Source organism: Dufourea novaeangliae, unplaced genomic scaffold (genome assembly GCF_001272555.1).
Source record: "Dufourea novaeangliae isolate 0120121106 unplaced genomic scaffold, ASM127255v1 scaffold28, whole genome shotgun sequence".
Classification (NCBI taxonomy): Eukaryota; Metazoa; Arthropoda; class Insecta; order Hymenoptera; family Halictidae; genus Dufourea; species Dufourea novaeangliae.
The window spans coordinates 767,630-791,166 of NW_015373917.1; the positions used below are offsets into that span (position 1 = coordinate 767,630).

General features: G+C 35.7%; 2 protein-coding genes across 2 annotated transcripts; one reads left to right on the forward strand and one right to left on the reverse strand.

Annotated features, from left to right (window-relative positions):
- Nucleotides 1-495: 495 nt before the first annotated feature.
- LOC107194270 (tachykinin-like peptides receptor 99D) lies at nucleotides 496-17,912 on the forward strand. Its single transcript, XM_015583866.1, has 6 exons — nucleotides 496-1,082; nucleotides 6,045-6,263; nucleotides 8,951-9,101; nucleotides 14,223-14,419; nucleotides 16,492-16,637; nucleotides 17,797-17,912. Exons 1-6 carry the CDS (start codon nucleotides 646-648, stop codon nucleotides 17,910-17,912), a joined length of 1,266 nt encoding a protein of 421 aa, XP_015439352.1. The 5' UTR covers nucleotides 496-645.
- A 2,779-nt stretch (nucleotides 17,913-20,691) lies between these two features.
- Nucleotides 20,692-22,236, reverse strand: LOC107194236 (peptide deformylase, mitochondrial-like). Its single transcript, XM_015583827.1, has 3 exons — nucleotides 22,054-22,236; nucleotides 21,388-21,765; nucleotides 20,692-20,799 (listed from the first exon to the last, which is right to left on the reverse strand). The coding sequence occupies exons 1-3, from the start codon at nucleotides 22,234-22,236 to the stop codon at nucleotides 20,692-20,694; spliced, it is 669 nt and encodes a 222-aa protein (XP_015439313.1).
- Between the last annotated feature and the right edge of the window lie 1,301 nt (nucleotides 22,237-23,537).

Genomic DNA, 23,537 nt, shown 5'->3' on the forward strand with positions numbered 1-23,537 from the left:
GAATAATTATACTAACGACAGAATTTCTGTGTCTGATGTTGGCGCTGTTGTGTCATGAAATGTGTATACAATGTTTGAGGGATCTTGCATGGATTATGTGTCAAATTGTTTCTGTCACGAAAGTAATCAAACAGTTACCTCAGTTCTGAAACTCATTGCCGCCGATTGAACAAACGGACATACGGGACTGAAACTTGATAAATATATCAATATTGGTTATTTACAGTGAAACGAAAGAGAATTAAAAAGTCAAGTATTCGTAGTAAAAAATGAAATGTGAAATCAAAGGAAGTTATTAAAAACTATAAATCAGAGGTTAAATCAAAAGGTCGCGATGTTTAAAATTCGATATAAAGAAAGTACTGTAAGAATTATATTTTAAACTCTATTCGTAAGTATGATACAAGATCTATTGAAATTAGAATAATGAAGTTCCCAAAAAACTTTGTTCTCGAATTAACTCGTCACTCGTATTCAAGAGAGAATACCCCAAAAAGTCATAGCATACTAACTTAAATATCATCGGTGTAAGACATCAGTATATGTGAAAAAAAAATATAGTGAACTATATAAAATCTACCTGAAGAAATTACAAGCGATACACTGTTCCTAATTAGTGGAAAATAGGGAACATCAATAGAAGAGATGCAGTCTCTCGACTTTTTCGCGAACACCACGCCCGATCCATGGAACACCACGCTGTGGATCGAAAATTACACGTATTACAACACCACGGACATCCCCGATCTACAGTTGGGAAATCAGTTTATACTGCCATGGTGGCGACAAATGATCTGGACGTTGTTGTTCGCTGGCATGATCATCGTTGCGACCGGCGGCAATATGATAGTGATTTGGATTGTTCTCGCGCACAAGCGAATGCGCACCGTTACCAATTATTTTCTGGTGAATCTGAGCATAGCGGACGCGATGGTGTCCACATTGAACGTCACGTTCAATTACATCTACATGTTGAACAGCCACTGGCCCTTTGGCACCCTCTATTGCAAGATCTGCCAGTTCGTCGCGGTGCTCACTATATGCGCCAGCGTCTTCACCCTAATGGCGATTTCTATTGACAGGTAAGCGTCCCATTCAATGTATGGCACACGAATACTTGCGTACCTTTTATTACTATGTTTTCTACACTAATATAATTCTAATTATTGTTTTATCGGTTCGGGTAGTTTCGTCCACTTCGTATCGTGTCGCTTTGATCGTGTTGTTTTTGTTGTGTTTCGCACGTGCCGTAAACACAGGCCTTTTGTCTCTGTTATTTTCTAAACTATTTGAAATACGAGAAAACTGTTTACATAAAATTGAATTGCACGAGAGGTATTCAAGGACTTAATATTTTACGAACTGTTCGTATTACATCGGTTACAATGGGACACGTTTCTCGATGGAGCAGCACCAAATCGGCCAATCATTTTGAATGGCTGGCTGGTATTGAAAGTGCGATATATCGAAGAATTACGCTTCAACGCCTCGCGGGGAAGATCGTCGATGTTGCCTCGTACCCGCTTGCCTGTGACACTCCCGATAAATGATAATGTGCGTTATCGAACTCGTAACAGAATCTCTGGTTCGAGTATACCTCCCATAGAATTTCAAAGTCTCAGTCATGAAGGAATTTACCATATTTTTGCCGTCGTAACAAACTGCAAATGAATACATATAAAGAAAGGACTAAAAGAAAACTGAATGAAATATATTCAACGGATTACGTATGTTGTTTTCCAACGAATCACACATGAATCTGTCTAATTATTTACAAGGAATTACCATTTTTTAATATAATAGTATAAATTAGAGAAACCGAAGCAAATCCCTGAATCAGCATTACACACCACGAACACTACAAGATTGACTTCATAATTTGAAAATGTTCTAATAAATTGAGCATTCAAGACACCTTTAATTTCTATTTACTTCGAAAGTATAGCAAATTTTTCTCTGTAATATTGAAACACACTTGTCTGTAATTGTGGTCCACTTTTAGACTATTGAATAACAAAGAATAGTGTGAGATTATTCTCATTATAGCCGTCTTGAAAATTTATATTAAGCGTTTATACTAATGAATAAACCACTATTTCTTTAATAGTACAACAATATGCACGAAATTCGAAGTATATATATGAGCAATTCATAAAGAATAAATGTACGATTACATCATAGAAGTTACAAACAAGCAAAATTTCAAAACTGTTTATATTCCAAAAATCAAATTATGACAATTATAAACACGAAGAATTTAATAGAATACAAACTCTGTTGTCATACCAGGAAGAATTTCGAAATATTAAAACATCAGTCAACACGATCCTTTACGTCAGTTATTCTTCTAGAAGTGAATGTTCCGACGGTTTCTCCGGTGAAGCTTATTTCCGAACTTAACAAAACCTTTACTAAAAGCAAGAAATCCCCGACATAATTTCAATTCAGTAAATTAACCTCTAAAAATTTGAATTTACATAAAGGTTCTCAGTCCACTAATTACTTACGGGATGACCTAATACTGGCCAATACTCTCAGGTATGCAACCGACAATTCAGTCGCTATGCGGTTGTCCCCTGTCCTGTACGAGGATAAATAAACAACAGAATATGAAGATCCGCGTAAATCGAAATTCAGATGCGAGCATAAACCACAAAGCGAATTTTAATCAAAATGCCTATGGTGCTATTTCCCGACAATTGGAGAACCGATTAAAATTCCGATGCTACTGTCAGTGCCGACAGTCCGATCGATTCGAGAAAACATCCCGACAGCAAAGGGAGAGTGCAGCGCGTGAATCTTGACTTCAATACCAATCCGGAACTCAATCGCAATGTGAAACGCAACTATTTCAAACAGCATCAGAGCTTTGCAATTTAGCAGTTTCTGACAGATATAATCTTCTAATTGTAAATAGAATATTTACGTTCAGAACAGGGAAAAGTATGTGTACTTTGTATTGCTTGTTCTTTGAGCCACGATAAAAAAGTGCTAGTGTAAAATAAAATAGCATCAGATTCACATTTACTAAAGATTAACTGTTTGTAATTTCGATTCTGCTCGGTTATAACAAAAATTATACGGCGTGCATACCTCATTTATCTCTATGGAAAGAGTAAAGAATTACTTTTAATGTCAACAAACATTCGTTTGGTACATCTTGCTTTCGGGACTGCTCTGAACATTTCTTTCCTTTTATTTTATTTTTAGGATCCGTATTTTTTACTACCTTTATTGGATTTTTATTTTTGTTGAATATCTTTCTTTCATTACATTCGTAACTATTAGAATTATTGGCCGCGATGATAATTAATTTTTAATTACATTTCCTGTTTAAAAGATCATCTAATATTTAAATTTCTTGCTATTTTCAGTTTTATCCGGCTGTATTCAGAATACACTTGAATATTTCTGGCTTCTCACGCACTGTTTCTACTTCAAAAAAGAAATGTCTGACTTATTATCCACCATTTCTACTTGCAATGGATACAGACGCTTGGTGTACCTCATTATCTATTTTATAGCAATCGCATTACCTTTTAAGTGACAATTTCTATGAACGAAAGTCAAAGATTTTAAGAATGTTTTGTTAAATTTTCAACTAAATTTATAATTATTAAAAGTTTGCGGGAACCACCTTAAAGGAAATACTGGTAAAACGAACGGAAGGAAACTGGTTTCACGAGAACAGAAAGGTCAAGGAAATTCGGAATTTCGATCACGCGAACCTGCGAAATATCGATGCCAAAATTACCAGAGAACTAAAACGAAAGCGGAACAAAGGGCGCCGATGCATCGAGTATCAAGGACGCTGGTCTAAGAAATCCGCCGGCTGGAACTGAATTGATCGGGATATCTTGTTTCTGGGGCGATGCATGCGCCTAGTTTGCAAGTGGCAGCGTGTGTGCTGTTCCCCGAAGGGTCGCGTCCAAAAGGTATCAGAAAGTTCCCGGACAATTCAGGTCAAGATATCACCGTATGTTGACGCGATGAGTTGTGAGAAACAGTCGGTCTTGAAACTTCTGTAGATCGGACGTGTGCCGCATATGTAGTACATGTAATAAGATTCCGAGTATCGAAGGCGAAATGGAAAAGGAAGACCGAGTAACACGGAGAAATTCACGAATTGATGAAAAGTAAACGGTATAAATGACGAAGAAATAAGGAATATATTTGAATTTATAGAAAAATAAACTTTTTAAGCGGTCGAGCTAGTGAAATGATCCGAAGAAAAGCGTATCTTTGCGAATTATTTGCGCAGAACTGAATCAACCGAATGTTTTGAAACTTTGTGTATTAGGTTATGGCACGGTTAAACTATTAATTAACATTTTTATTTCTTCATTTTCGACTTAACATGCCCCCAAACCCAAGTCTGCAAAAAAAGTCGCAATTGGCGTGCATGATGAAAAAGAAACAAATATTTCGATAAATTGTGTGCTTGTAGTTGGAGGATGGACCTACTTTCAAAATTCTAGAATGAAAATTGCAAGAGTAGTAACAATTTAACAAATAATATCGATAAAAGTATTGTGATCAAAGTTGAACGAAAAGGTACACGTAGAATATAAATAAACGGAACAAGATATAGTTGCGTCTTCGTAACTTCTCTTATACTGTGTAACATTTACAAAAGAAAGCTATTCAATTCCGTAAATAACAATAAAAACAATAGTGGTTTTTATGGAAGGATATAGTGGGTGATTAAATTATTATGAACAGATGGAGACATTATATATTTTATGTTTTCGGTGTCTTATAATTGAAATTACTTATCTATTTTCTTAGAATATCTTTAAATGAATAGGTTATACAGGGTACTGACCATAATTCATGATATAACTAGAAATGAAACGATCCCTCACATAAGAATAAATGAAAATCTCGAACCACCAGTTAGTACTGAAATAGCATTTTCAAGAGTGAAAAGCCAATTTACCATTAGAAGCATTTGTAACGTCATAGTACAGTTGTGACAGAATTGAATGAACGTAGTAAATCACGTTAAACGAGCATTTAATACACTCATTGCGTATAAATCTTTGACTGAACGGTGACTGATCGCGAAGAGTTATTAATCTCGTGGGTAAGGCACACAATTAATTACAAATTCTACCTGCTCGGAGCTTGACGAAGCTGTGTTCTCGACAGAGCGACTAGAATTGAACCATTTATCTTAAAGAGTGTATACTTGGTCTGCGTCCGACAGAGTTATTACAGTTCCGTGCTGTTGCTTTTGAATTATTTACACCAGGACATATTTCAATTTTAGTTAAACCGGAAACAAACAGTATAAAAAAAAAGACAAGTAAAAAATATTTCATTGTGCATGTAAGTTAAAATACTTTTTGATTGTTTTCCTGGTGAAAATCCATATGTAACAAGTATTGTCAATAGTTTACTTATATAGGTATGTATTTTATGTTATATCATTTTATATTTTATGTTCAGAATAGTTCTGTTTTATTTGCATGCATTTTTTATAATGCTCGATTAGATTTCAATAATATGTTTTTTTTTATAATCCCTACTACTGGTTTTACAATCACTAGTCAAAATCATGATATCTTCTTTCCCATAGAAGGAATCTGGTATATTGCTTCGCGTATACATACTTATCTCGATTGAAACCGCACCGAAGAAAAGCATCAGCCACAGACTTAAGCAATAAAATAACGATTCTCCGTTGAACGAAATGTAACAAGCGTGCAAACGATGAAGTGTGCGACCAGAAATTTGTGCTTCGAGAAAATGGAGTGGTCATCTGGATATTAGGAAATAGATTTCGCCAACCACCCTCGCCATTTTATCGCCCGGCAGCCCCCCCCCCACCCCCTCTATATCATTCTGCGGCAATTCCCATTTTTCGAGCGGTAAAACACGGTGAACACACAGGCGAATCGTGTGTGTCGTTGAACGCCGCTTCTTCTCCATGGAGGTTTTCCCCTGATTTTCTTTAGCACGTGGTTATAAACCATTTCCCGCGAAGAGTTTCTTAGAATTCAGAAATCGATTTTTCTTAGTAACACGTATTTTATTTCCAGGTACATGGCCATTGTGAACCCACTGAGGCCACGTATGGGCAGGAGAACTACACTCGGCGTGGCGATCGTCATTTGGATCGTGGGAGCTATACTCTCGCTGCCGATGCTGCTCTTCTACACCACTTACACGCAGAATTTCGCGAACGGCGAGGTCCGAGTCATCTGCTACAGCGAATTTCCCAACAGAGACGACGACGATCTCAATTACAACGAATATCTGTGAGCTTATCTTAACGATTATGCTATTTGTTCCGTAATTTATCATCAGTTCAGACTTCGGTCAACATTTCTGACAAGGAGAGGTCACAGTGGTTAGGTCGTTGATTTTAATGAAACTTTTTGCTCTAGATTCTTCAGATAAAGTTTCATTAAAATCAACCTAGATTAGATTTAATAGTGAGTTCAATGCACCAAGTGCTACAGATGAGCCTATGAATATTGTGGGGCTAGTAATACTGTCTTTATACATCCAAATTATCTTAAAAATATAGTAACTGCTTGCAATAAAATTTTCAGAAAGAAACTCCACAATTACATTACTACAATCATAGACCTTTCTGTCGCTAAGTACACACCATTCACCAGCTGTTATAATGTTATGATAAGCTAGAACTTACAGAAGAATAAACAAAATCAATATTTCACATTGATCTTCTTGCCTAATTCCGCCGCAGAATTTAATCACGGAAAATTTTTCCTCGTCAAAACAGATATATTATTTCGTATGAATAACCACGAAGAAAAATCTCGAGGCAAGGACATTTCGTGGAACGTCTGTTTTTACACCGTTCCGCAGCTCGAATCGTGTTTTTGTTTGCCAAATCGGGATAATGGAACCGACTATCTGGTCCAGATACGTAGCCAGCCACTTTCATTCGCCTAGGCAGTGGTGGCCAAGAAAAACCCCAAGAACAATAACCTTTCTTAATGTTCGTGTTAGCGCTGGTCGCTTTAAGAAACAATGTTACAGACATTGTGATGGCACCGTATCGAGTATTAAATTATATACCTAATAGAATATTAAAAGGCAATGATATAAGCATAGATTATCTTTTAATGAAGCTTCATCTACTCTCTTTCAAGGGTAACGAAACGACCAGCTATTTCTCGATTTAATGACTCCGAACGAATATTCTGCATGAAGCCCCATCGGCGTTCTACGCCGTTACCTTTAATTACGGGGCGGAACTGATAAAAGTGTGCTTTAGAGTCTCATTGTGCCTTCGTACAAAGCTGTAAGTGTCTTTTTAACCCAGTCACAAAAGTCCCTCCAAACTGAAATCCTTCAAGTATTATAGTTCTAAACGCTTCTACGCCGGAAGTTATTCTCTTCTCATCTACTTTCTATTACCTCTTGTGCCTTCTGGTTATACCTTAAATACATATATAGGCCTTTGAATGAAATATAAGCATAAGTTTAACACAGTGGTTAGACACCTTATTTATATAGGTATTTTAATTAATATCAGCATAATTGTCATACAGACAATTTCTAAGTCAGCATACTTTATCACATAAAAACAGACGGTGCTCTGTGATACATATTTACCTATATTTTGCGTTACTCATTATCTCTGTTTTGGGTCTTTTTAATACCTAATCAGGAAGATAGGAACATTTCAGTGAATAGAATAATAGAAAACAAAAAGATGATGGAAACGGAAGAAAGTATACTCTGTCACGTACGTTTTCGAAACAGTGTGATTATAGCGAACACGTTAATGATGCATTTAGCATTAACAATATACAAAATTTCCTATATCAGTATTATGAAAACACAAAAGTTTGTAGTCCCATTTTAACATTAGAATTACCAAGCAAGTCGAAATGACTTGTCAATACACTCTTACAACGACGTTTAAAATGTTATAACAATACATTTTCTCAGATCTTTTGCACCTTTTATTACGACATGAAAGTGAAGAAATTAGTCTAAAAAACTTTAGTATTCCTTTCTCAAGACGAAAGTTTTATTTTACTTACTTTCATGGTTACGATTAATGAATCGGATAATGTATCACGTTTAACAGTGTGCTACATGAAATATCTATGATATAATCTTGGACGTCGCTTCGCCTTGATTAAACTGCTAGACATTTTTCAGCTCGAATTACAATCCCGGTAGTATCGTCGTTTTAACAAGCTATCATTTTATTTGTCTCCTCTTCGTCCATTATCTATACAGTCATTCGTCCATTATGTATATTCAGTTGATTTATATGGAATCATAAAACACCTACCATAAAATGAAAATCTATTCTTTTTCTCTAATGTTTATATTCGAATTAATACATATAACTCATTTGATACATTTATCGATAAACGGACCCAAATACTTTTTATTTAATTGTTTATTAAACACTACACTGTTGATTTTTATGGAAATTCAGATTTTTATAGAATAAAAAAATGGCCTCTCAATGTAGAGGAATAAAACTATGCTAAAGAATTGTTTCCTGTATTAAAGTTTCTTTTGGGTCCAAAGTTGAGTAAAGTTCATAGTAATCTTTACGAAACTTTTGACCTACAAGGTTGTTTGGCACACTCACGTATACGATAAATGCATAAAATCCGCGGTCTCTTTATCACCCAGTCAACCAAATTTGCAAAGTCAAATTTTGTCCAGTGCCTGTTATAAAGTTAAACTGCAAGTTTGTTGCGAAATTTGCTATAAACAACTTGCCCGCACATTGACGGCAACACAAGAAGCAAATTGACAGCAACATATGGGCATAGGTCATGTTGCAAGATTTTCTGCCAATTTGATTTACCATTTTGTCAGCTGGTGTTGCCTAAAAAACCCAACTCAAGAAAAAACCCCACCTCTGATGAAGGAATGGTGAAAAACTATATACATATAGTATTGGGTATACTCTTTAATGAATCTAGATGTTCTCTGTCAACAGGTACAATGTCATATTCATGATACTGACGTACTTCTTGCCGATTGGGTCGATGACATTCACATATGCCCGAATCGGTTTGGAGTTATGGGGTTCGCAGAGTATTGGTGAAAACACAGTGGGGCAGTTGGAGAGTATACGAAGCAAACGAAGGGTATGTACCTAGTCACATTAACAAATTTATATATCTTCGTTTGAAAATCTTAATTATCAAAATGTATTCGGAACACAAATGAAAATACCATTTACAGATTAGTAAAAAACACAAAAACTTTACGTTTCGAAATGTATCCTTACTGAGGGGATGTTAAAGTACTAGGAAAATTTTTCGAATGAAAATGAAACGAAAACTGTGCTGTACTCTATATCTATTTTCCTACAAACCAATAACAATATACATATAACATATTAGATAACTATTCGTCGAATTGAGATATGGAGCGTATTGTAAAATCTATGATTAGATGGTTGGGTCAATATTAACAATACATATTGAAATAAACATTTATTTTTCACATATAAACAGGCAACATACATGATAAAATCTTTTTCCTTCTTTTCTCAGTCATAGATAAGCACCATACTATCTGTTATATCTTTTCCTTTAAAATCTCAGTCTATATTCATTTATTGTTAATATTACTCTCGTAATAATTTTTCAAATATTCAACTTGCAACTGTATATATTGAGGATGTTGTTTAGACCATATTGTCAAAGTCTCAAATGCCCTTTTAATGTCATCCTGACTGGGAGTCATATCCTCGTCTTTACTTCCTTCTTCTTCGTCGTCTTCATCCTCCTCCTCTTCCTCGTCATTCTCCTCTTGCATCTCATCTTCAAAGAAATTCCTCTCGGTATCCTCGCAACGTAATAAAAATTCGTTAACAGTCTCTTCTGGCTCTTGTTCCCCGGTGATGATGCCAATGATATCTTGTAAGTTGGGCTCCAAAGGGTCCTCCGGCTCTTCTTTTATCGGACTCGCTACGGGGATTTGCTTAACGATGCTCGCCCACGCATTCTGAACGCTTGCCACAGTCATCTCCGTCCACGCCTCGGAAAACAGATCCATACAATCCTTGAGATCGAAGTCGAAATAGAATTTCCGTACATCGCCGGGAAAATCCAATACTCGTCGCAACATTTTCATCCGATACGACGTTTTGGTTCCCTCTATCACTTCTTGGTTCAATGATTGAACAAGGGAGACAGCACTCGGAGGCAAGAACACAATTTCAAAATTATCATCATTCCCGAATTCTTTGGGCAACAGCAGACATTGCCTCTGGTAATTATCCAGCAGAAGCAACACTTTCCCCCTTCCGTCAGGAAACTGAAGTATTTTCACGGTTGATTTAAAATGATTATTATACCAGTCGGTAAATATAGCACGATCCATTGCAGCCTGTGGCTGATTTTTGAAAAGTACAGACAACCGATCCTTACAATGTTTCAACGCTTTCGGATTCTCGTCTTTATGAACAAACAAGGGCGCGAGCTTATGGCTACCAGATGCGTTAACACATAGATATACGGTCACCCTCTCTTTTCTGAACTTTCTCTCCCTTTTCTGTTTTGTCGCGCAACGTTCCAGTAGTTTATTCGGAAACTCCTTCCACGCTAGTGCGGTGTTCCTCGCGTAGTAAATATTCTTATACGCTATCTTTTCGTTCTTTATTCTACGGGTGAAATTCTTCAAAAACTGTTGCCCCTCTGACTCCGTTGTCGCAGACGTTTCCTCTACCATATTTTCCACCGAACGTGGCTTTGTTTCGACGATCGGTTCTACAGATGTCGCGGAATTCACATAAGCCCCCGCATGTACATTTGTTCTTACATTTACATTCGCGGTCGCGTTCATAGACGACGCCGTATTTATATACCCTGGTGAAGTTATATTCATAGCTGGATTTATACCCGCTGCCGTGTCCATATACGCCGGTATGCCTACATTCATTGCTGGGTTCACACCAGTTGCCGCTTTTGCGTCGACCGTTAGGCTCCCGTATGTAACTGGACCACCCGTATATGGCCGCGTGTTCATGAACATTGGTGTGTTCGTGTACGTTTGTGGATTTATATACATCGGTGGATTCAGATACGGTGTCGCGTTTACATTTGCTGCCGCATGTGTACCCGAAATTGCATTTGAACCCGCCATCGAATTTACAGTCGCAGGTGCATCCCTCAGCGCGATTATTGTTGATCCACCCGCCATCGCATTTATTGCCACGGTTGTAGTCGCCGTCGTCTTTACAGTTGCCGAGTCCATAGACACTATTGGATCGGGGCACACTACATCCTTCACGCACACTTCCTCTTTCACATAAATTGCAGCATAGGGATTTATATTTCCTGTACTGTCAACGTCTCTACAGCTAATACCATGACGTTTTTTAAAATCCCATAGCCAGTTGTAGGTCGCCGTGAATGTTGATCGTCCAATATCTTTTGAGAGCTGCATTGCTTTCTCCGTGAATGTCGTATCCGTGAATGGTTCGCCACGAGCCTTCTGTTCTAAGAACCATGCGTACAATCGGCCATCCACGTCTTCGTTATGAGGTTTCTGTATATTTTGCATTCTCGCTAAGTCCTCTTTCTCCGCCGGTTGACAGGCCTCCTGTTTTCTTGGATTTGGAGAAGGATGGTCGGGTACACATAAAGTTCGACAGCCGTGCTACTGGTTGATACACCAGTTTGTGATTTTCGCACAATACCAAAACTCTGCTTTACTAAGTGTGGAGGTTCTCTGTCAAATTTAATGACCGCCTCCATTATAACCCACGTGGACCAAGGAATGCTTCATGCTCATAACCTCTGTGAAGAATGTCCCGTTTTCTGGTCAGCTCCATTTAGCAGCGGACTGCAGCGTAACGTATTTCAGCGCATCTGGTCTGCACATCACGCGTCGAAAGGAGGATTGCTTTTCTCCACTGGTGACTCTTATGAGCTTGAGTAATGTCGCGACACTCCTTCGTGTCGAGTGTCTCACTCGTTCTCGTTCCTCTTCACTTGCCTTATCATTCTCTGCACACGATAAATCGCGAGGGACTGCCCAAAAGCCATAAGCGCGGAAGCCGAACCCAATCCAGATAAGAAGGTCGATTCCTGGAACACATGAACATTGCGAAACTTTAACAGATGCTCGTTGCCTGGCCACACTCGAACCGTACACCGGTGTCCTATCGTACAGTCAATTACAATCGTATGCGACATCACGTTTCTATTACAAGATTAATTCACCTGATTTTTATACACAGTGCTCAAAAGAATTAGGGAATCGCTAATGTGGGCGATCCTGTTGCACCCACTTAACGAAAGAAACAGAACAAGTGTTATAGGTTTAATAAACTGATATCTTTCCCGTACAATACTAACACTACTCTAAAAACTTTAACGTCATATTGAGCGTCATACTAGCAGAGCGACTGCAATATGTATTGATCCCCTAATTGTTTTGAACAATGCACATTCCACTGTTTCTGCAAATTGTTGGGAGACATAAACTCATTCTTCATTTAGCGAATTTGAGGATTCACATAGAGGTGAAACTAATGAGGAAGACATCATCCTCATGGTAGATATCATTATGACTTTATCCTAACATTAGTTCCATTATCAGATGAAATCTTATCACTATTATTCCTATGCACGAAGAAAAAATATAGTGATGTCCTAGAAATGGTGAGGGTGGAATGGGTAACATATATTAGTGTCTGGAGTAAAGATCTCGGGGATGAACTTTGTTTGTTTTTTTGGACCCTGCATTAAGGAACTAGACACGCCAAAGTGATGTCGAGGGCTTACACGACCCAATAAGGCGTGAGACACTTTTAGCGGTCTGTATCCTGAAGGGTATCGTTTTCCATACCACTTGATAGTGCCTGAGGTCTCCCCACACAATTCCTTCGACCAAGCACTCTCTAATTAATCTCGCTGAAAAAAGAACGAAACCTCAATGTATTTCGTCACTAATAAAGTGTACTAATAAACAATCCACTATATTTTACCAAATTTCATATTCATTTTTCATAAAGTCAACAAAAGACTGTGCCAATCTAGTCATAGGCTGGTAGGCAACATCCTTGTTCTTGATCATCTTCCATTATTTTCACAAAAAAAGGCCTGGAGTATGTTCTGAATGCAAGTTATGTTACAATATTATTTAAAAAACATGGTGGATTACTTATTAGCACACAAAATAGATTGCAGACTTTATACATTTATGAAATGTTTAATGAACCCTAACAATATATTTCTTGACATATTTAGAAACTGACAGAAACTTCAAATACAGAGAACAATATTCTGATTGAGACCAGTTTCTATAAATTAAGTTATAAAAATCTATATTTTAACAAACATAATTTTCATGAAACATCACAATTTTCTTCATAAAGACTAGGTGTCCTAATACTCATAAATTACAATATAGATCATTTGTTATGACTAAATGACGCTGTTTATATTACCGCGAAGAGTATAATACTTTTTAAAAATTAAATGCAATGGAACACGCTGTAGGGAATTTTCCTCGATAAATAGCCAGTTTTTATAAAGGAAGAAAGTAATGCCAGGTCAGACCAGTCATTTAATTGAATGAAAGCGATGAAAGCAGGAAGAAGGCTCAAGGGAAGTATTCTGCGCGCAAGGGTACCAGGAAATTTACAATTCTCCCCAGTGCCGAAGTGGTTTTATTGGATTACGATTAAACGGCAAAGCGCCTGCGTTTTCCCCTACATATGGACAATCTGACCGTCCACTTCGGCACGTGTGTAACAATGCTGCGTTCCAATTGGCCGCCGAGAAGTTATACCTAGAAAGGTTTCTGATGTTCTCGGTATCTTAACGTATTTAACAGTCAATATTTTGACGTAATTGACAGAAACCAGTGGTATATCAATTACTCGATAAAACACATAAATTGTAATTAAGACAACATTGTATTTTGTCCTGTATTTTTATTACAATAATTACTATATCATTCAAATTAAATAGATTTATACTTAACAAAGTCGAATCATAAACATTTAATAGTACGAATATAGTCGTGATCTTTCACTGCACAGAAAAATTCCTTAAAAATGTTTGGCACACTTACTGTACCGTAGATTATTGCTTAATAACAGAAAATATGATCGTATTCAATTTTAATGAAATTTCACAGAATTATCACTATATTGTGAATATTACGCAAATGGACTAATTCACAAAAAGTTTTGGTCACTTGCGAAGAGTACTATAAATCAACACTAACTGAAAACGTGCTTGTTTCAGGTAGTGAAAATGATGATCGTGGTCGTAGTCATATTCGCCGTGTGCTGGTTACCATTTCACGTGTACTTCATCATAACGTCGTACCTGCCCGAGATTACAAACAAACCGTACATTCAAGAAGTTTACTTAGGCATCTACTGGCTAGCAATGTCAAACAGCATGTACAATCCAATAATCTACTGCTGGATGAATTCCAGGTAAAATGTTATGTCAATCAGCACGTAAGTACCTTTATTTCTGGAAGTCTGGTCTCATCTATTATCCCACGACTAACTGCATTTTGTCTCAGCAACGCTCGAAAGCATTAATTCGAGAAGTGCAGTCTTCGTAACCACTGGCGTAATTATTAACTGATTAAGGACCAAGCAGTGAAATAATAAGATTTTCTATTCTTTACGAGTTTACATACCTACATGGAAGAAGAAATAGTGACGAAAAAATTATTAAGCAAATCTTCGTAATTCCCTTCCATAACCACAATGTTAAAAAACAAAATAGCATAATGTAAGTCGACTGAAAAAAAATTGCAAATGAATCCTTACATTAACGCAACATTGGTCCTTAATGGGTTAATAATAATTAACGTACTGATAGAAAGTGATTAACCTAGTAATGCTTCTCTTTTTACACAGCTTCTGAGCCTCTCATTTTTAATTTGGTATCCCCAAAAAATGTAAACTTGCATAAACATCCGAATTCTAATTATAAAACTGACTGCAACATTATCATACCTGTATGTTACACTTTATGTACGAAATCAGAAAACTGGCAGTGACATATGATTTTTAATACGAAATGCTGTAAGTATTATGAGTAAAAGTTTGAACTTAGTGTCTTGCAAAAAAACTAAAGCAGGACATAGATAGTTGTCGTCCCTACAACGTTATTAGACTTCGGAAACTTTCACGTGTAGCTAAGGATAAAAGGGGGTGACTTCGCGGCCAAGTTTTTTTTTATTATTTTGTCACTGAAGTTATAGAAGTTTGACGATAGGATAACCATTTTCATGATACTTACTTCAAGCTCGACGCCCATGAACGTATAAAGTTAACATGGTGAAATAAATCGACTCGTTAATAGAGATAATTACTGCACCCTTCTTTCGTCACGGACTAGAAAAAATGCGTTTAAAACTTTCGCAAACTCTTAATGTCTTTCATTAAAAACTTGTTAAGTGCGGCAGCTTTCTCAGACGCTTCTAAATTAATTTCACAATTTTCACGTAATGATAAATCAATGACAAACTTTTCCCCGAGCATTGTTAATATCCGTTGAACCATGAAGGAATCGTAAAAAGTAAAAAAAATGCTTGTAAGTCAGAAACTTTTACTGAAATATTTCTAACGATTACAACCCTTAACAGATGGAGTCTGAGACACTTCATAAAATTTGTAAACAAATGAGAATCAAATACTCAACACGCAGGGACCACTGGTGGTCAGTAACCGCCCATTATGATTTAGTATTTATGTATGTAGTTGTCGTGGAATAAGCATCCGTTGTGAGTTTAACGCACCGTCGAAGACAAATCCAGATAACATTGTTCCGGCCGCAAACTGAATGAAACGGGTGCCAGATGATTGATTCGAAAATAGCCGTTCGCCGGAGTCCCTTTACACGTCATGCACAGGGATTGTTTCCATGAAATTTACCATATACCAGTGTCATCGTTCCATGCGAAATAATTGAAATAGTATCACTATCCAACTAACTGATTTTGTCACAGCAAACCGGCGTCACTTCTATCTGGAGAATAGGAATATCAGAAACACACGAGTGTCCCATGACCTGTGGTTCGATAGAATTTCACCCAGATTTTCACCTAAAGAAAAACAAAGTCGAAATATATGAAATATAAGCAGACTGGCGATCGATCGTGATCGTTGAAGTGCAGTTCAAAAGCATATGATTCGTGAAAGCTTGACTCAGTTTTTTCAAATTTTATTTTTCGATTACGTATTATAGTATTATTAGGAACTGCTAAAGTATCGAGTGTTAATGCTAAAACTAAGATAATTGAATATACTGTTGTTTTATTTATCTATAGTCAATATCTATGCAAAAATTTTGTTGAAACTTCGGTTCTTAAAACAAAACACATTCTTTGTGTAAAACAAAGTCAACGCTTCAGGTTTCGAAAGTTTTGTGATCTTCGAAATCTTTCAAAGTTTCGGATTCAAGTTTCGAGAATTTAAAAATTTCATTCCAACCCACCCCTAATTAAAATAGCTTAGTCACTGATTGATGGAGATCATTCTGCGTCCTTCAGATTTCGTCGGGGATTCGCGCACTTCTTTTCTTGGTGTCCATGGATACGGATACCTCTGGAGCCCGTGTTATCTCGGTCAGAGGCAGTGACGTCTCGATACAGCTGCACCGGAAGTCCGCAGACGAACACCAGGTTATCACGGAACGGTACGTCCTCCTGCACATCCTCGGAACGTTCTTGCACTACATCGTCCTCGACCACCACGAGCGAGTCACGTTTCGATCACGACGATCCCCAAACGAACGAACGAAACTCGTGTATAGATTTGCACGAGCTACCTAACAACGTTGACGACGGCGAAACCAATGTTTACGTGGAACCACCAAGCGTAGTAATGATACCCAAACAGTGAAATTGAATTCGTTCGTCGTAGATTTTGCTGCGATCACACGCAACAGATAGCTTATAAATAGTGATTTGAACGAGAAAGGGGAAACATAGGAGCAGATCAGGGAGATATCGATTTTATATATAGATATTTTTTATACGTTCGTACAAATGGTTGAAAGTCTACTGAAACGATCGAATTTATCTGAAGTACATGCATAAAATAAAGATTCAAAGAAGATACCTTTCACAAAGAATATTATTCATAACGATATGTTATAATTATTTTCTATAAATAATATTAAAATGACAATATCGACATACATAGTAAAATTCTCATCATTGATGTCTGTACTTTTAGCCAAGCCACTTAATCATGAGATACAGCCATGGTAGAACGGATAATGTAATATCGAGATATATTGATAATAAATTTCGTACGTTATTTATATTGAAACATGGTGGAACTGTTTACTACACAGTGGTACATACATTTTAGGCCGTGGTAATACTTTCATTAAACAATGTCCAAAATTCATAAACATCAAAATCCAAATTCATACTCAACTCGATAACCTGATAGGACTAACTAGTGTCTTTATTTTTCTCTCTGTTAGTATTTTCAATTTATAAACCGATAATTACATAACACTTTTAAATACTGAATAGATACCACACGAAACGGATGTTATTTTTTCGCCGACTGTAATGGATAACTTTTTTAGTTATGTTTGCAAACTGCACTGTCAGAAATGTCTACCGTCAGCAGACATTTTCAGCTTATACATATTCCGTGAGAAAAGTTTAAAACCTCTTCAGAAAGTGGATTTTCTTGCTATTGTAAATTTTACATGCGCATCTCCGACAGAACTTTCCTACAGACCTAATGATCAGTGAGTTTAAATCACGATGCAGTAGAAACCGATACGCAAGAATCGTTGTATCGATGCAAACCAGCCCTATTTCTAATTTCAATAGGCACGGCGCGAATACCGCTGTACCTGCAATCAGCGAGAGGAGGAAACGATCGGTTTCTGGCTCATCATCGGGGGAGAAAATGGAAAAGCACGCAAACCAGCGACCACGTGTCTTGACAAGAGGAGGAGAATTCTCATCAACAACGAGTACACACCTGGATATAAGAGTACATATCTTAAGCAGTCGCCTTCACCGAGATTTATCTAATGCAACAGGATTCACACAGGAAAGCTCCTGATCCTACATTACTATTCGACGCCCGTTATCGACCAGAACGAAAGCTCAAATACTGTTGACCTTGCGCGATCGACTATGTGCTAAATAATAATTAAAATTTTCGTTTCGATGTAAATACCACTGAATAAGAACGTCGAACTCGATGTGATAACGATAGATAATCGCAATATACATACATAGATGCTCCCTCCACATCTTCACATATTTCGATCGTTTGAAGGGAACACGAATCAATTCCATTATCTGGTACAGTGGAGCGTCCCGTATCCGAACTAATAGGGAGACATAAGTGTTCGGATAATAGAACAATCACTTTTCAGACACTAAACTTCATTTATTTAGATCAAGAAAATTGACAATTTCTTTAAACATTTACGAATCCCATATACATTTGGTTGCTAAATTACAGAAACTCGACTGTGCTTCCAGGGTTAATATTTCGGTCGCAGCCTATATTATTACGCTTATACATTAATTCATGTTCGATTAATTGATGTTACAAACAATACAGCTAATTAAGAGACACTGTACGTGAATGCTTGAAACATGTTGAAAACATGAAAAACGTGAAATGAGTCATATTTCCTTTAAACGACAGAAATCTATATGTATCTTCCACTGTACGATATGAAGCGTTAAAAAGCAATTTCGCCATCATTAGCGTCAAATCATCTACCCTGATTCATAGTTTCATGTATGCGTAAACAGTAACGGACCAATGATCTACTTATGAACGTTGTTTTTTTTAATCCGGCAGAAAAACAAAGAAGCTTTGACAAAATGAAAAATTGATATTTAGAATGTACATTACATGATATAGTGACTTAAAGCGGATAGCTCGATTATAAAGCATAAGGTGTTTAATTTATTAATCTTCGTGTTCCTATCGTGTGTATTAATAAACGTAATAGCCTGTGCACCAAAGAATATTAATTCTCATTGGTCAAAAGATATTTCCTACTTTAGAATGTAGTTCCATCAGAAACAAAAATTCTAAACAATATCCTGTTTTGCTCATGTGCAATTGTATCCAATAATTTCGGGAAATTTTTGGCATTGTAAAAAAATAAGAAATTGTAAATAATACAAAAGTAACTGTAATAATCTTCAATGCAAATTTCACAATTGTGAGGAATATATAACTATATGACACTGTTACTTTTAATCCAAGTACTAAGGGAAGTACTAAAGGATTTATTACTTAACTTTTTGAACAACAAAATTCTACAAATATGCGATTGCTTTTTCGATTGTGTTTGCATTAAAATGATTACATAGACCCGCCAATACTGAAGTAATTTATACCTCTGTAACTCATCCTTTATTTTGTTCAAATTAAGAAGCGTGTAAAAAATAAAAATTGCAAAATTAAAAAAGACTATGGGAGACAAAATTATGTCCGTCTTATTATTCGCAACTTTTAGAAAATGTATGAACTACGATCTGTTTCAATTTTCAAGTATAACATAACATGGAGCAAACATACTCTGGGAAAAACAAACGCTTTTTAATATACTAGTTAAGTAAAAATATACCTACATAGGTATTACTGCATTTAATATAATGAAAAATGTTATAAACAACACAAGAAATAAGTAAATTGTTCAGTATGTACAGAAATGTGTAAGGATAAACGTGCGAAATTATTGTTTTTGTTCATATGTAAATACTTCAAAAATTTATAGTAAAAAGTACTAAATTGTGTACATGAAATATCATTTTCTTCAATTTATTTGTTTAGATTGACCGTTGTTTGTTGTTGAAATTAATTGAATTTAGTTTTGTTTCCTCTCGTATACTTTCAAATCATTCAGAAACCAAATGCTAATGAAATTCGTTTTCACAATTTTTGCTCTTCTAGACCACTCAAGGTGTAAAACATTCCTTGCATGCTTAAAAAAATCAGAAACTGCTGGTTATAAATCTAACGTCACCACTTAGTTTCAAAATTAAGAATTTTTAAATATTGTCTAATTTACTCTTCCATATTATGGAATCTGAACTGAACAAAAACAATCTTTTATGTATGCTAATGAACTTAAATGAAAGCAAAGAAGTACACGATACCAAAATAAATACTCAATGTGATATTTCTATGTATTTTTTATGAAGTATTTCAACATATGTAATATATCTATACAAATAAGGGAGATATTTTTAATTTAAGTATCTAATCATATCAATTTATTGAAATGTTTATAACGTATAGATATATTTTAAAAGATACATGGTATCAGTCATCATAAAATGAAGATTATAAATTATTACTAATCAACTAATTCAAAGAAAAATCCTGTTAATTATAAACTCTAGATAGTTAAGAATTTGCAGTAAATGAAATATAATTGGATTATTTATTGTATTGTGCGTGACAACATTTATAACAATCTGTATTCATACAAAGTGATTGCGATAAAAGATGTTTTACGACAATTCTTTAAGAAATGTTTATTAAATTGAGCTTTGAATAAATTCTATTTCCCAATTCCGTTTTTCTAAATTAAAACTTGTAATCCTCTAATAAAATGTCATCATGATTTAAAAAAAAACCTATTTCTTTACATCTCACTTAACTTTTTTGAGGACATTCAAACAAATGTAGTAATAGTATCAACGTCTTTAATATAGTACACATTAATTTAAACATCATTATCACAATTATTTTTGATAAAATCTAAATTCAACTTTTCCTTTATTGGCATTTATCTCTTCCCAAAAAATACATTGAAATGTAGATGGATCCATTTTATCAATGTATAGTTTACCCTGAAATTAAAATAATATAATTAAATAACATATTTACCTGACTGTTCCTTAATCCTTATATAGTATACTAATATTGTTTCCCGTCAACTGGATAACCAACAAAAGTATGCGTATCGTACAGCGTTAACAAAAAAAAAAAATTACTAACGATTATGACACGTTTTATACAGTAACACAGTCATACTAATTAAAGTCTTTCCAACTTCTGCTCCTCAACATTGAAGCGTTTAAAGTTTAAAAAATCCACGAGAGGGAAAATTAAATACATCAATGAAAAGCACGCGATATGACTGAGTAACAACTTTAAATACACGCGCATGCGTATAAAATGTACAAAATCATTACAATTTTTATACACTGAATATAAGCACATAATTGAATACACATTTATTATAGGAATTGTATAAAAACCATTCTATTACTGGCAATCATTGTTGTGTGAATACTCGAGAATTTTAACCGTCCAGAAAACCTTTTTTTTGGATTCAAAGTACTTATCACTATCTAATACTTCAGCAGTATATGAAATATTACTGTATACTCCTACTGTAACTGACAAGAAAATTTTGTAGTATGAAAAAAAATTACTTGTAAATGATCAAATTCATGTTGAGCGATCCTCGCTGGCCAGCCTTTAGCCGTCCAAGAGAATGTCTCTCCTAATCGATTAAAAGCTTTAATTTCAACTTCTCTTGCCCTCAAAATATCGGCACCATAACCGAGAATACTTCCACACATTTCGGTATGCATTACATTTTTTTCACCTTTTATCTCCATGACTGGATTAATAAAGAATGTCAATGGAACTTCTTCCATTTCACAAAACTTCTGAATTTCTGGATCAATTTTATCCAAAATTTTTTTTCTTACTTCTATAGCAAATACTTGCAAAGAAAGGCCGATTTGCGGTGCTGCTACTCCTGACATATTATACTTCCTTAACACATTGCTTAACTGTTCAAGCATCTGTAACATCAATCTAGACTTATTCATTTGTGCAATGTTGTCTTGTATTACATATTTAAGAGGAATAGTTGTTACATATATGCACATAGAAATATATTGTTACACATATATTCAATAATAAAACCACTGAAGGTTTTTATTTTAATTTTCTCATAAATGAGGAATACTTCAAAAATAATTGAAGTTTTATTAGCACTGTATCACAATAGATGTATTTGACATTTCAAAATGCAGGTCCGCTTTTTTTTAAATATTTAGAACTGGAAAAGTTCATATATACAAGAATACCTCTTGAAATTCGCGCGTCCCTATTATCTGCGTGTCCACTGGAGCCGCCTTCTGTCGTAAAACAGGGTCGCCAAGTTGACAGATATGCTTGTATGGAGGTTTTATTGGTTGAGATCGAAAACAATTTATGATAGCATTCTTAGCACTCTTGAAATTAAAGTATCGGATACCATTCTTCTTCATACTTGATACACATTGTTTTATTATATAACTACTATTACTTATTAAAACCATTGTCACGGAGTATTTTACAGATTCGTTAAGACAGTATTACGTTAGGTTAGACTGCTTTTGTAACCATGGATATGTTGGTAGTACCAGAGAAGAAATGAGAATGCTAACTAGAGATGGCGTGAACTGCTACTTGTGAATCACTCGTGATTCGATCACGTTCGTTCCCAATCACGGTGATTTATCACAGTGATCGCCGAATCACGATCACGGTCGTGATTTAACTTCATTCACAACCGTGATTGCGATTTTTTTATCTTGAGTGAATTTGCTCACTGCGATCGTAAGTCCTTGATCTTTAAACAGAAAAATGTATTCAATATGATTTTACGATGAATTACATTACTATTCGTGTTTGTAAAAATCAGTAGAAAAGACAAGAAATTCTAAAAGAATGATTTGCTAGGTAACATGTAGATTATAATTTATAATCATTAATTTATTCATTATTCTTCATTGTTTCTAATTATTCCTTCACTTTATACGATATAACACGAATTTTTGTTTTGATGTAGTTAATATAAAATATACAGATTATGTGTCGCGTGTAAAGAACTGTTAGGTTTCTCCACCAATCAGAAACGATCACGAGAAATCACGAATCACTGTGAAAAATCGTCGTGATTGAGAATAAACGTGATCGAATCACGAGTGATTCACAAGTAACAGTTCACGCCATCTCTAGCGGCAACCCAAATTGCGGCAGATTTCGATTGCATTTACACCGCTGAATGGTTATCATTTTTCTTCGGCACGCATTAGATTCGAAGTTTAAAGAACGTAGATTACTATTCTCTAACGGCTGGAAACCAGTAATCGCAAGAACATTGTTAAAATCGCATTTGTTTGCAACGGTTGACACTGTATCTCGTCATGCGTACCCCGGTTAGTTCACTTTGTATAGCTCTTACACCGTTATACGGATAGCTTTCGTTTACATAAAGCACTCAATTTGTAGCTGAAAGTACGTAGATTAATCCACTATTATTGATAATAACAGTAAACGACCAGAACACTGTTAAAATCGCATTTAATCGCGGAGTACCACTATTTTTTGGACCGGTGGCGCCATCCGTGGCGAATCGCTGAAACTACTAGCCAATTATATGGCTAGCAGTTTCAAAGTTACGCCACGGATGGCGCCACCGGTCGAATAAATAGTGGTACTCCGCGATTAAATGCAATTTTAACAGTGTTCTGGTCATTTATTGTTATTTTCAATGACAGGAGATTAATCTACGTTCTTTCAGCTT

Coding starts and splice junctions, on each gene's coding strand:
- LOC107194270 (XM_015583866.1), top strand. CDS start 646: ATGCAGTCTCTCGACTTTTTCGCGAACACCACGCCCGATCCATGGAAC. Junction 6,264..8,950: donor CTCAATTACAACGAATATCT/GTGAGCTTATCT, acceptor CTCTGTCAACAG/GTACAATGTCATATTCATGA. Junction 16,638..17,796: donor CACCAGGTTATCACGGAACG/GTACGTCCTCCT, acceptor TAATTTCAATAG/GCACGGCGCGAATACCGCTG.
- LOC107194236 (XM_015583827.1), bottom strand. CDS start 22,236: ATGAAGAAGAATGGTATCCGATACTTTAATTTCAAGAGTGCTAAGAAT. Junction 21,766..22,053: donor GGACGCGCGAATTTCAAGAG/GTATTCTTGTAT, acceptor TTGATGTTACAG/ATGCTTGAACAGTTAAGCAA. Junction 20,800..21,387: donor ATGAATTTGATCATTTACAA/GTAATTTTTTTT, acceptor TTTTAATTTCAG/GGTAAACTATACATTGATAA.